The sequence below is a fragment of the Melospiza georgiana genome, chromosome 20 (assembly GCF_028018845.1).
Source record: "Melospiza georgiana isolate bMelGeo1 chromosome 20, bMelGeo1.pri, whole genome shotgun sequence".
In the NCBI taxonomy this organism is placed as follows: domain Eukaryota; kingdom Metazoa; phylum Chordata; class Aves; order Passeriformes; family Passerellidae; genus Melospiza; species Melospiza georgiana.
In genome coordinates this window covers 12,298,265-12,311,787 of record NC_080449.1, presented here as the reverse complement: position 1 = coordinate 12,311,787, position 13,523 = coordinate 12,298,265, and the positions used below count along the sequence as shown (strand labels likewise).

The 13,523-nt window shown below is 46.2% G+C and overlaps 1 protein-coding gene across 6 annotated transcripts in view; it reads left to right on the top strand.

The window, feature by feature from the left end:
- Positions 1–13,523, top strand: part of MAPKAP1 (MAPK associated protein 1) — an 80,788-nt gene that overhangs the window by 56,871 nt on the left and 10,394 nt on the right. For 5 of the 6 annotated variants that reach the window (XM_058038339.1, XM_058038337.1, XM_058038340.1 and 2 more), the window contains 3 exons: positions 3,171–3,278; positions 7,931–8,071; positions 12,464–12,601. In XM_058038339.1, coding sequence (XP_057894322.1) covers positions 3,171–3,278; positions 7,931–8,071; positions 12,464–12,601 — 387 coding nt within the window. The remainder of the gene's footprint in view (positions 1–3,170; positions 3,279–7,930; positions 8,072–12,463; positions 12,602–13,523) is intronic. The other variant, XM_058038343.1, reaches the window with a different exon arrangement.

The following is a 13,523-nucleotide window of genomic DNA, read 5'->3' as shown; positions in this document are numbered from 1 at the left end:
TTTTGTTTAAAGCCTGGTTCCCTGCTGCAGTGTTAGTATTGTTTATTGTGCAGATTCACCCCTGACCGTGGCATTCTTCATTGCTATTGAAAGTTAATGGGGGAAAAATTGCATTCCAAACATTTGAACCCGTAGTAGCCATGGCTGAACTTAGTTGATCTCTGGTGATCGGTTCAATTTAGTTACGATTTTTAGCCATTAGGCTGGGGCTGAATGATGGTGATTTGGTTGAGGCCAAATGTCTGCAGAAAATTGGCTGTTTGATAAGAGCCCTGTTATCAGAGGGGGATACTTTCTCATTTACATTTAGATGAGTATTGATTATTTATTTACTCAGAGAAGTGAGATTCGTTCCCAATCTTATCTCTCTAGTCTCTGCTTGTCAGCAGAAAGAGAGAGAGAGCTCCTGACAACAGCCCAAGATAACAGCACTTTGTAGTGGAGATAAAAGTTGGAATGGGCCTTTTTCTAGTCTTGACTGAAAGGATAAGTTTTAAAAATTAGAACTGATGGGTCGTGCTTTCAAAAGCCCTTTCTGAAAGCTTTGCAGCTTAAATGGCAACAGAATTGGTTTGTTGGTATGCAGGTGGCTGTTCCCTTCTGCAAGGAGAACCCTTAATTTGATTACAGGGTGGGATTCTTCCCAGGCACCTTTGTGTGCTCATAGGGAACTGTGGGTCCTGGGGTCTTGTTTTTAGTTCCTGATGAACATTCCTGTCTCTAAAGGGGTGTCTTGAAATAGCCAGGTGGGTGTCTGTGCACAGAATCCAAGGCGAGAGTGGTTCCACAGGGATTCAGGTGAAGGGATGTGTGGGATGGAGGATCACCCCAGGAGGGGTGTGGAGCCCTGGGAGCTGCCAGCAGCAGCAAAGCTTGGCTTGGGACACTGGCCAGCACAGTCCGTGCCAGGATTTTAAAGGTTTATTTTACAACTGCATTGAACATTTGCATGAGATTACAGAAATCCATAAAATCCATCTTTGGTATTGCCACTTGAAAATTTGTTGAAATTCACAGAGCAGGATTCCATTAGGGGACCATTAAATTATCCAATATTCCTACTACAGTGACATCATTTGAACTTGTGAGAGAAGCCTGATAGTAAAACTCCTCCACAGACTCAGCCTAACGTTCTTCATCTGTTGGCAAGCAGAGGTCATGTAAATGTGGACAGATATTTAAAGCATAATTGAAGAGTAGATACTCTCTGAAAATCCATTTGCACTTTTTTATTCATTTCTCAGTATTTTTCTCAGTATTTTCTGGTTTTAAGGAGTTATCCATGAGGCAGGTTGACCTGCTCTGGAGCTCTATTTCCCTGCTTTCCTAGTAGAGTTAATACAGGCTTGACACAAACTGGGTAAAACAGTTTACCTGATCATGGGGTTCTCGAGCTGCTCCAGACAGAAATGACCCTGAGGCACTGCAGGATGTGTCGAGGGGTGGTCCCTGATGGCTCTCCTCAGGGTTCAGCAGCGTGGGGACTGGTTCTGATGGGGGTGATGGTTTTGGGGTGGAATCGGATCCTCACAGAGGGACCACGAGCCCTGCCTACCTTTGACCCTTCCGTGGTGTCAGGGTTTGCCCCGTTGGGCAGGGCTTTGGGACTGGGTACCAACAGCACAGATGTTCAGATCTGTGCCAGCAGTGCCCTTGGATGTAGCTCAGGAATCTCTGGAAGGTGCTTGGGATGGACAGACAAAGCCATTGGCTTTGGCTTTCACTGGTCCTGTTCTTAAACCTACACCAGATTTTGAATCCAAATTGATTTACTGCTTTGAGATTTGCTTCAATTCGGTATATTTTGCTTCTGCCTAACAAGCAGGCCTGTGTTTATCTAATTTATTTTAAATTTAAATACTTAATCACATTTCCAGTAGCCGGGAGAGGGGCAGTGTTGATGCTGGGTCTGTTTGCCTTTCTTTGTGCTGCGTGCTTTGCTCTGCTGATGCTTTGGCAGCATCCCGTGCCCCCAGTGGTTGTGCTGGGCAGGGTGGGAGCCCCCTGTGCCCTGCAGAAAGCCTGGCACTGCACCTGCTGGGTGGCACTGGGAATAAGGAGAGTGCCCAGTGCTCCACAGGGAGGGAACGGCCCGGCCGAGCAGCAAGTGCCTCACGCGGCTGTGGGGAGATGGAATGAGCAGCTGTAATTGAAATTCTGCTGTAGTAAATTTAAAATTAATTGGCCAACAAATTCCATTCCTTAGGCATGCCATCTGAGGCTGAATGACTTAATTTTTTTATATATTTTAAATATTTCATCATATATGCTCGTAATTCAAAGTCAGCAAACAGTCAGAAATCTTTTAAGTAGTGGTGAAGAGGGAACAGATTTTGTAATTTCAGTTCCAGGTTTTTTTTTACTTTGAGACCTAGTTAAAGAGGCACTTAGGTCTGCCCCCACCCCACCAGGGTCTCCCAACCCCTGTCAGGACAGCAGGGCTGGGGCTGGCTCAGGGGCTTCACCTGGAATTGGATCAGTGTCCTGGTTTTGTTCCAGTTAAGCCATGTAGTTTAAGGATCCATTCAACTAGAAGATTTTTTTTTTTTACTGGCCTAGCTTTTGTAAAACCAATTTTTAATACATTTTCTGTAGTTGTAAAACAGCTTTTTAAGTGGTATTGTCCTTTCTTGGGCATTTGGTTGGAGAAGAAAGAAGCTGGGACCTGAACCTCTAAGATCTACTGTTAAAATGTGAAAATAATTCATTCAAAGCAGCAGCATCTGTCCCTCTGTGTGATGCAGTCCATAAGTAAGGGCTGATTTCCTTCCCAGGTGCTTCCAGTGCTCTGTGCAGGCAAGAGGGATGGGAGCAGCAGGGAGCAACACTGGGCCCCTCTTCACTCAGGAAAGATGCCCAAAATGCCCCCAGGGAGTACAGCGAGGTCTGAGGGTGTTTCCCACTCCAGGCAGGGGCTTGGTGCAGCCTCACCTGTGCAGGGACAGGTGGGAGTGTTGGACAGGGGTTTGGCAGGGCAGGGACAGCTGTGGACAGTGGGATGTGCTGTTTCCTTCCGCAGCATCCTCCAGCCCTTCCTTTGGCAAGGGGCTCGGGGACATCGACACCCACCTGCTGTGTCCTGGGCTGCCAGCAACCTCGTGTGAGTTGAACGTGCTAAGCCATCACTTTGTTAGAAAACAGATGATTTTACAAGTTACTTTATGTTGCAGGTCCTCAGTATCGGCTGGAGAAGCAGAGTGAACCTAATGTCCCAGTAGATTTAGACTGTACCTTGGAGAGCCAGAGCACTTTGGAATTCTGCCTTGTCCGGGAGAACAGTATGTTTCCCCTTTTCACTTTTGCTCTTGTAAACTGCTTAAACTCACATAAGTTATGTATTTTGGAACACAAGCTGTACTGTCTGGGCAAGTACGTTTTGACGAGACTCTCTGTCCCGAGGCACTTCTCCGTGGTGCCAAAACAATATTCCAGAGGGAAATGATGGATTTCATACCTTTAGTAAATAGTCTGCATCCTGTTTATCACTTCATGATTAATCTTTTGCTGTTAAACTGCTCTGTAAAGTTATGACCAACCCTGAAAAACACGAAATATGAACCTGTCTGTGCTGCAGACGTTGCTCAGTGAGTTGGGTTGGTCTGCAGGGTGTTGTGCCCTGTCAGTGTGGCTGTCAGAGACACTGGGGGTTTCTAATGCAATTTAAAGAAATTAGCCATGCAGAAATAACTGCAGCAGTTTGATGATTTTTGAAGTGCCAGACAAATAATCTTCTCTCCAGCTCTGCTCAAATATTTTTATTCTATTACTGTTTTAATCATCCTAATATTTATTTCCTGATTTATTTCTTTACTTGAAACAATATGAAACTTTTAAAAAAGACATTTAACATTGGTTTGTGTTTGTTCCCCATGGAATTTTGATCCATTCTTCTTTCTTTACAGCAGCCATGCTCTCAGGTTTGGTGTTCTTTCGTTCCATTTTGTGTAAAAATGTTGATGGTACTAATGAGTGAAACCAGTCACAGTCCTGCCCTCAGCCAAGAACACTGCACAGCCATTGTAAGAGCCTGCTTCAAGCAGTGGAAGAGTTTGTTCCTTCTGTGCAGAGGTTAAACCTTTCAGTGGTGCTTTTTGGCCCCAGCAGTTGTGTCTGATCCCAGCAGAGCCTCCCCAGAGCAGCCCTGGGTGCAGCACAAGGGACAGGAGCAGCCTGAGCCCCCCGTGCTGCTGGGGCTGGGATGGGCACTCAGCTCTGCCTGCTGCTCTCCCTGGGGTGGCACTTGCTCCCAAAATGTTCCTGGTGCTCCTGGTTCATGTCTGCACAAAATGGTTCTGAGAAACCGTAGGAGAGACCTTGGCAAGAGGGAGCAGGGGGGCTGTGCTGAGGAAATGGAGCAATTCTGACCTCGCTAATTGAGTTGTGCTCTTCCACAAGCCAGAATTCCCCGACGTCTGCATCCCACCTATTATTTTTGTATTGATTTTTAATCTATGAAATGATCCTCACTAGTCATACTTCCATGGGTTTTGCTTGTGATTTAAAATAACATTTTTTAAAACCCAGGCTCTGTAATTAAAAGAGTACTGCAGATGCTGCATTTTAAATGTATTTTCATCATCTGTGGAGGAATCCAGGCTGTGTCCTGTAGCTGTATCCCCCGCAGGTCTTTGCTCTCACGAGTGCCTGGGTTCAGGTTGCAGCATTACTGAAGGAGTAAATCTAGTGGAAGTTTGTACGTGGTGTAGCAGCAGGCAGTCAGTCTGCTCTGCTCCAGGAGAGCCTCAGGTGGCTCAGAATAAATGTCAGAGTGTTGAGGGGACTCCTGTCCCTGCTCCTGAAGTCCTTGTGCTGCCCTGCTCCCCTTGCCAGGCCAGGGAGCCCTAAGTGAGCCCTGGAGAGCTGTGGGATGGAGCCCTGAGGCTGCTGGGTCCAAATTGCCTGAGCTGGGGAGCTCTCCTGCCCTCCTTGGCACTCTGTGTGCCCGTCCAGGAGGGTGCTTTGAGCCCTGCTGGGGTGGCATTGCCCAGGCAGGGTGACCCTGTGTGCCCATCCAGGAGGGTGCTCTGAGCCCTGCTGGGGTGGCATTGCCCAGGCAGGGTGACCCTGCCCTGGCCCTGCACAGAGGGGCTCCAGGACAGCACAGTCTGTGAGATCACTCACTGTCCCTGCCTTGGGCAGAGCCTGCTCCCCCCTGCAGTCAGAAAATGGATTTTGGGGTGCTTAGGAGCTATCTTTCGGCATGACATTAGAATAGAAATATTGACAGTTTTGCACTATTAATAAAATAATGGCTTGACAATCCTATCAGCGAACTGAAATATTCACTTCATGCATTCTGTCTTGATTTGAAATACTTTTAGCTTTGATATGCCAGTCAGAAAAAAACTCTCTTGTAACAGCTATTACTTGTAAATGTGCTCTTCATAGTCTCATAGTCATTTATAAATATATATATGGATGATGGCAAGCATCTCCTGGGAGAAGAGGAGCCACATTCCTTTGGGCAAAGAGAAAGTTTATATTTCAGGGTATTAAATGAAACAAAAACTTTCCATTATTAAGAAATATGTATGGAGAAATCCCCTTTCCAGCCAGCATTTACTAATAGCATTCAAGCTAATAAACTGCTTCCAGTGTGCAGAACTTTTAACTTGCACAAAGATTTATCTTTAAACTGAAAGCTGCACTTTGTAATGTGAAATGCCTTTATGTGTGGTAGGAAGCCGTTCATGGCTAATTTAGTTTTATTCTTGCCATCTTACTTCTGGAAAGTTCCTCTTTCTCATTTTATCATTAGATAGTAATTAGTATTCAAGGGAAATTGGTCTTAATATATTAAAATTGGTTTAGTGCCTTTAGACCTATAGCAAAGCCAATGTCTTATTGGAAAATGTAATTGGGGACTCTGTGTATGTAATTAATTGTATTGCAATTAAGAACTTTCATTAAGCAATATTCTAGTACATTAAAGTAATAAGGGACATTTTTGCAGTGCAGTTAACTTTGTGTTTTGTTGTTTTATGGGGGAAATGCAGGTTCCCTTGCCTGCAGCAGCTGCCTGTGCCATTGCAGCGCTGGGTGCTCCTGAGGAGCGTTTCTGTCCGTGCTGGGGCTGGCAGGGCTGGCACAGGAGGCTCCTGCTTCAGCTGGGTCCCCGTGGGCAGGCCCTGCTTTGGCTCCTCGTGGAGCTGGTGCTGCTTTCCCACTGCTGCTGTCTCCTTTGGAAGTCAGGATTCCAGTGGGGAGCTGGGCTGAGGGACCGAGCTGCCCCTGCTCCAGGGGGCTCAGGTGTGCCCTGGGGCTGTGTGGGCAGCCCAGGCCCAGCTGGAGGGGTCTCTGCTGCCCTGTCCCAGCTCCTGTCCCAGCACGGGTGCCAGTGTCACCACGCAGTGTGGGGACAGGGCTGTGGGCACACACACCCCAGCCTGGAGCAGGGTCCTGGCTGGCTCTGGGCAGGGGGGCAGCAGTGCCATTGCCCCCCTCCTGCCCCGCTGCCAGGCTCTGCCACGCCACAGCCCCTCAAGATGCTTTTAAGTGCACCAAAAAGTTTGACATATCTCAGTGTATCTTTGGAGTAGTGCAGCATGAGGGTTTGACATGATACATTATGATAATCCATAGTATAGAGACATTAACACAGGGGTCTGTGACAAAATGCATTGTAATGTCTCGGAAGGAGCCATTACAATTTATCTTGTCATTCTGGAGCATGGAGTGCTTGCAGTGTTAAGATGGCTCTGCATAAATTCACATGGAGACTGTTTAATTTGATTTTTGGAATCCTTTCAAGTCGAATGGCACAGCCCAATTTGTGGCTTAACCCTTTGGTGTCCCCTTCCCCAAAGGAGGGTACATGGTGTGTGAGAAGGGCAGCTCTGGGAAAGCTGTGGTGAAATTCTGTGTCCTGGGAATCTCCTGCTTTATGCTCCCCATGTGGCTTTGGACTCATTTAGCAGCAGATGCTCACAGTGGTGTAGTGTTGAGGCCACTCCAACAGTACAAGTCTCAAGCAAAATTAATACTGAAAAATCTGACAATTTGGTACCTGCTTTGCTGGAGCTTTAAAATCTGTACTAAAACTCCATCATCTCATCTCCCCATTATTAAAATTTCAGCAAAATACAGAGTTTTCATTAATCTCCTGCAGAAAATTTAGTTCTTTGAACTGGCAGTTGGTTCAGCTTTTAGGACTACATTAGCCAGGATATTAAACAAAACATGTCATTCCTCAGGATCTCCTGTAAGAAGCTAAATCAGTTTTCAAACATATTTATGCCACTTTATCTACCAGCATCTGAATGATCATTTTGAGCGGAGGTGCTTTATTAGCAGCTGGCATCGAAATTACTCTGTGCAATTATATATCACATTATAGTAATGTTGAAATTGGTGTTAATCCAACGTCATAAAATGTAAAAAAATCTTTAAAGTGTGTTATATTTTTTCAGTAATTGGCATTTTGGCTTAATGAGTTGTTGCCTTTTATAAAGGCAGTACCTGCAGTGGTAATGAGAATACTAATCAGTAAATAAAGTGCAGCTTCACATCAGCGTGCCCGTGGTGCTGCTGGCACATGGGGGATCCGTGCTGGCATCCAGGGGGCACCTCTGGGGACAGACAGACACCTCTGGGGACAGACAGGCACCTCTGGGTGGGTTTTGGGCAGCTCTGGCCTCCTTGCTGGGTGGCCAGCAGGGTCCCCTGCTCGTCCCCTGGGTACCCACGGTGCAGGGCTGCCTGTGCCACCGGAGAGCTGGAGTGGTGTGTCCCCAGCATGGTGTGCTGCTCTCCACGCAGCCTCAGGTGCCTGCCCTCGTGGCCTCGGTGCCCGGGTGGCTGCCCTGGCGTGGAGGGTGGCATCTCCTGGTGCCAGAGCCACTCAGAGTCCCTGGGCACGCCCAGGTGTGGCGGCACCAGGTGTGCCCCGAGCCAAGCCTCCCTTCAGGAGCCCCTGGGCCTTGTCTTGCAGGTTCAAGAGGAGAAGAGGTGTCGGAGGAGGACCCCCAGATCGACATAGCCACGGTGCAGGACATGCTCAGCAGCCACCACTACAAGTCCTTCAAAGTCAGCATGATCCACCGGCTGCGCTTCACCACGGACGTGCAGTTAGGTAAATGCACCCGTGCCTGGCACAGGGCAGCTCAGGGCTGTGCCAGCACTGCCCGGCATCTCTGCCACTCCGAATCCATCGTTATCACCTTGCTCCATTTTCTCACGGAGCGCTTGAAAGTGTCGCTGGCGTTTCAGCAGTTAAAAATATTGCTTTCCGTTGAAAATACTTCAGTATTTTTACTATCCCCAATCAGTTGCACATGTTGCCTCTGAAGGAAGGCCATTATTTAATGACCTCGTCTCTTTTTTTCAGGCTAGGCTTCCTAATGGAAAGCTTCGTGCCAACTGTTTTGTTATTTTTAAATGAGGCTTTGCAAAATTGGGAGTTATTGGGTTTTTCCTTTTCTGAGACTGAAAGATTTTTAACGACCTGGTGGAAATTTGAGGTGGAACAAAATAAATGAGCATTCTCTAAAGGTTTTATATTGTCCTTATTGGCTCGCTGAATGCTTTTGAAAACCTGAAGGCCAAGGGCTGACAGAATCCTGAATTATAAAAGCCCCATTACTGTTTTAAAATGATTGAATGGCTTTTTATCTTTGTGTTTAAATTGTGAAAATTTGATTAATGATGCATTGGTAGGTGACCTGTGACATTCCTGCAAATACTTCCATAAAGAAATGATTCAGCAGTAAGATATTAAGTGCCATAATGTTTACAAAATACATTTATTCTGTAGAATTCAGAATTGTCAAACTATACCAACTCCTGTATTATTGTCACTACAGTCCCTTCACTCCTCCGTCCTGAAGCACATGTAAGAGTATGTGAGTGTAAAATTCTCACAGAAGAGGGTTTTTGGTTTATTTTGAGCTGTCTAGTTGAGGCAGGATTTATCTGTGGTGCTGGAGCAGGGCAGTGCTGGGCATGTTTGCTGCCTTGAGCAAACTCTCGGGGTGTGATAGTTTGCTTCCAGTGAAGTTTGACTCACTGTATCTGGGAAGTGTCAGAAATGAGAGCTTGAAAAGGTCATGACAGATCACTAAAGATAAATGGTTAAGGGAGAAGAGCTGTTAAATGAAACAAATGGCTTAACTTGTGCAGCAGTGGAGGAGCTGACCCTGCCCAGTGCTGTAAGGACCATAAAATTTCCCTTTTATAACAATCTGTGAACTTGTGTGATTTTGATGGCAGTGCACTGACAATGGGGCTTTATAATCTAATTGTATCTTTTTTTAAATCAAAGAAAACACCAGCAGGGTGTTCAAACCTTGGGCAAATACAGAAAATCAAAACCTTTTGATAAAGTCTGATTAAGCTGCTGGGCTTTCTCCTGAATTTTTAAAGACATTAGAAGATCGAGATTGGCAAAACAAGGACTGAGGGGCAGTGTGGGCTTGGGCTGGTGAGTGTTGCGTGTTATCTGTGAGTGACAGACTGCTTCTTCCTCCCTGGAATGGCAACAACAGGGGCTAAGATTTTTAATTCAGCGGTGACTGGCCTGGGAGCCTGGTGACGGCCGGCTGCAAAGACTTTTCTTTGCAGCTTTTGTGTGCCATCAGTTCTGTGTAGCAGCTGTAACAGGGCAAGGGTTTCTCGGGGAGCCCAGAAATCCTCTGTCACCCCTTTGCTCCTTGTTGGCAGATCAGTGGTGTCAGCGGCTGTGCAGGAGTGGATTGCACTTTTTGAATTGTTTTAGCTGTTTTCAGGTCTGACCATAGAATTTGAGACAAGGTTTATGAAAAACATGGGAGTAAATTTGATTTTCTGTACATTGTGTGTAGCTCTGTAGTAAAAGGTGATATGTGCCTGGCCATGGGAGGAGTGCCCAGCCCTCTGAGTGATGGGGCTTTTGCATTTAAGGTGGCAGTTTAAGGTCTGGGGTTTGTGTTTCAGCCCATATCACAGGGTAATGCACACACAGCAGCACTCTCAGCACTTTTACAAAGGCTCTATCCTGTGCTGGAGGAATAAGACACATTTACTCGTGTATTACATTAGCACAACTAACAGGAGCATATTGTCTGGGAAAACAACTGCTGGCAAGTGTTTCAGAGAGGGGAGGGGGCAATTGCAGACCCAACAAAGGGAGCAAGAACAGAACACTGCTACAGAACCCATACATTGATGGCATTCCTTTTGACAAAATGAATGAATTTAAAAAAGAGTAGAAGGGGCATTTTCACTTGGGTTTTGAGTATGAGTGATTTGTGCTGTGAGACAGAGACTGCAGAAACCACAGACACAATACTGTTTTGATTTTAGGTTTCAACACATCCAGATTGTGAGAACAATAACACAAAAAAGACAACATTCTTTGTCAATGTACTCTCTGGATGTGGGTGAGCTTCAGCCAGCGATGTCGAGATACAGAAATAATGGATGAAGTATACAGCAACAATTTGCAGATAAAAATAATAGAAGTTAAAGTGTATTTTACATGATAAAAAAAAGATGAAAGAGGAGGAAGTCTGTTCCATCTGAGATGGTTACAAAATGGTGAAGTAGCCTCTGCTGAGAAGATTGATGCAATGGGGAGTGACCTTGGCTTGGAGCAGGAGCTGGTGATGTATGTATGAGCATCTCGCTGCTAAATGGACCCAGATTTGTAGCACTAATATACATGGAAGCCCAGAACCAAACTCAGGATGGCAATAAATCAACAGCCACTTTGGGTGTCATTTCTGGTTTATATTCCACTATTGTTCTATCACTTTAATTCATGTCACTATCATCTGTTCATCTGGAACAGTTTTATATAATTTTCCAGTGGAGTTACCTGACAAATCCTATCAAATTAACAAGGTGCATTAACAGTATTGACTGACTGTGAATTCTGAAGTTGCAGGACCAAACAGTGACATTTTTTTGAGGATATTTATAGGGGTGATGCTCTTAGAGGAAGGGATGGGGAACAGCCCTCACACATCAAGAATTTGCACCTTTATTTTTAGAACTTCCCCTGACTTTTTTTTAATGAGAAAATGAGACTTTGTATCATCAACTTCCATATTTTCCTTAAACTACAGCAAATACCATTTGGAATAATGAACCATCACAGTGAAATACCAACACCAATTTTACATAATCTGTCCAAAATTAAATCACAAACCAAAATGGGCTCCAGATACAGCCTCAGCCTACTCAAATTAGTGAGTTGCAGGAGCCTGGGTGTTAATTGGACTCTAGATACAATGCTTAATTGCAATGTGATCTCTCTGATGTGAGGTGTGTTTAGTGATTGTTCCATGACCCAGGGGTGGGTGAGGCTGGCCTGGTCTCAGGCCAGGGGCTGCAGCCAGACCCCCCCAGGCTCCTGCCCTGTCAGAACCCTCAGGAGGGAGAGAGTTTTCTGTTTTTTTTTTTTCAGAGATGCAAAAGTTAAATGATATTTAAATGCCTTTTTCCTATATTCCTTTTGTTGATGTCTCACGAGCTTCACGCTGTAACTCATGCCTGAAGACACATAATTGTTTTTGAGGTGCAAAAAGCTGCCTGGGAAGTTTGCTCAGCTCAGTTCAGTTGCTGAGCTGGTTCCAGCAGGATCCTCCTTGCCCTCTGCCCTGGAGTGGCCTCACCTTGAGTGCTGTGGGCAGCTGTGGGCAGCACAATGTGAAAGGGACATGAAGCCATCAGAGAGCACCCAAAGGAGGCCATGGGTGGGAAGGGTCTGGAGGGGAAGTGTCCTGGGGAGAGATGAGGGTGCTCTGTGGCGTTAGAGCTCGCTGGGGGCTGTGGCATGAGGGGAAGCAGAGGGAAGGTGCCAATCTCTGCTCTCGTGGCCGTGACAGGACTCGGGGAAGGGGCTGAAGCTGAGTCGGGGACGTTGAGGTTGGATATCAGGAAAGGGATTTTCACCCAGAGCAGGGCTGGGCTCTGGAGCAGGCTTCCCCAGAAAGCGGGCACAGCATCAGCTGGGTTCAAGGGGCACTGTTGGGACAGTGCTGCAGGCTCAGTGGGGTTGTTGGGTGTCCTGTGCAGGGCCAGCATTGCACTCTGTGATCCTGATGGTTCCCTCCCAGCCCAGCGCAGTCTGAACCTCTGGTTCTGTTATTGTATGGTTGCCTGTCTGCTGCACAGCAGATGGAGAGGGGTGGGTGGTGATAGTGTCTGTTACACAGAGCAGTGGTGACTGCAAAACCAGCACTATCTCCTATAAATCTCACAGCTCGTGTAGCTACTGCTTCCAGAAGAGCTCTGTATGCCTTTAGAAGAATCTTTTCTGTGATATTTCTTTCTTTTGGTATGCTTATGCAGGAGAATAAAATGCAGATTATCAATGCAGTTTGATAACCATTTGCTTCTGGTTTCCAAAGCTCCCGTGCCTTCAGAAAGCCCAGAAGGGCAATATACCTTCAGCCCATTTAAGATTTATAAAGTGTGTCAAACGGCTGATATGAAATCGGTTAAACAGATCACTCTTGTGGCTCTCTATTCTTTCTCATCTCAGGTATTTCTGGAGACAAGGTAGAGATAGACCCTGTTACTAATCAGAAGGCCAGCACTAAGTTTTGGATTAAGCAGAAACCCATTTCAATCGATTCTGAACTCCTCTGTGCCTGTGACCTTGCGGAAGAAAAAAGCCCAAGTGAGTAGTCCTTTTTATTTATGTTCTCTCTTCTCTGCCTCCCTGGATGTGCTCCATGTCCAAAGAATTATTGCTACCATGTCCTTTTCTTTCTCTAGGTGTGTTTTTTTCATTACAGGATGTTTTTAATCTGACTCAGTTCTGTTACAGAGAACACAGCATAAACAGACACACATTTTACGAGTGTCCTCTGATGCTGCTCTCAGCTAATGGCATCACTCAGTGTTTCTTGCCCACTGTGCCACCAAGGGAACTCTGGCTCTGCCCAGCTGTCTCCAGCCCTGCAGCACAGCCAGCAAATCCATGTTTCAGCATAATTGCAATTCTTGGGCACTTTTTAACTTCCAGGCTGGTTTTAAATGTCTTTGGTGCAACTGAAGATCGGACAGAATATACAGAAATTGTCATCTCAGCCCAGATTTGCCCCATTTGCCATGGCTGCAGGGTCGCTGGCACTGAAGGTGCCACTCTGGGCATTCTGTTCTGTGGTGGTGACCGGGCCAGAACAGCAGTGACAGCCAGGTCTGGGGACGGGCTGGACATCCCAGCTCAGCCATTGCCCAGAGGTCAGAGCTGGCTCTGTGAGTGCAACTCCAAAAGCAAGGGCTTCTGCTTGTTGTGTCAGGAGAGGAATGAGAGTCTCTGTCTGGAAAAGTTGTTTTAAAAAGCCCAGGATGGGCCCTGGGAGAATTGGGCAATGGCTCCCAGTGGGGCCAAAATGGAACCGTCTACTATCAAAAAGTGACTGCAGTTCAAAAGCTCAGATGGATTTTATTGCACTTGTGCCTCTGCAGGGTAGTGAGATGCTGGTATTAAGTACTTATCTGCAAGGTGACAGAGAGGGAGAATTATGTGATACATATTTACAGAGGTAATGATCTGTTGAATTCTCTTGGAAGAGTAAATTTATGGCTGCCACAGA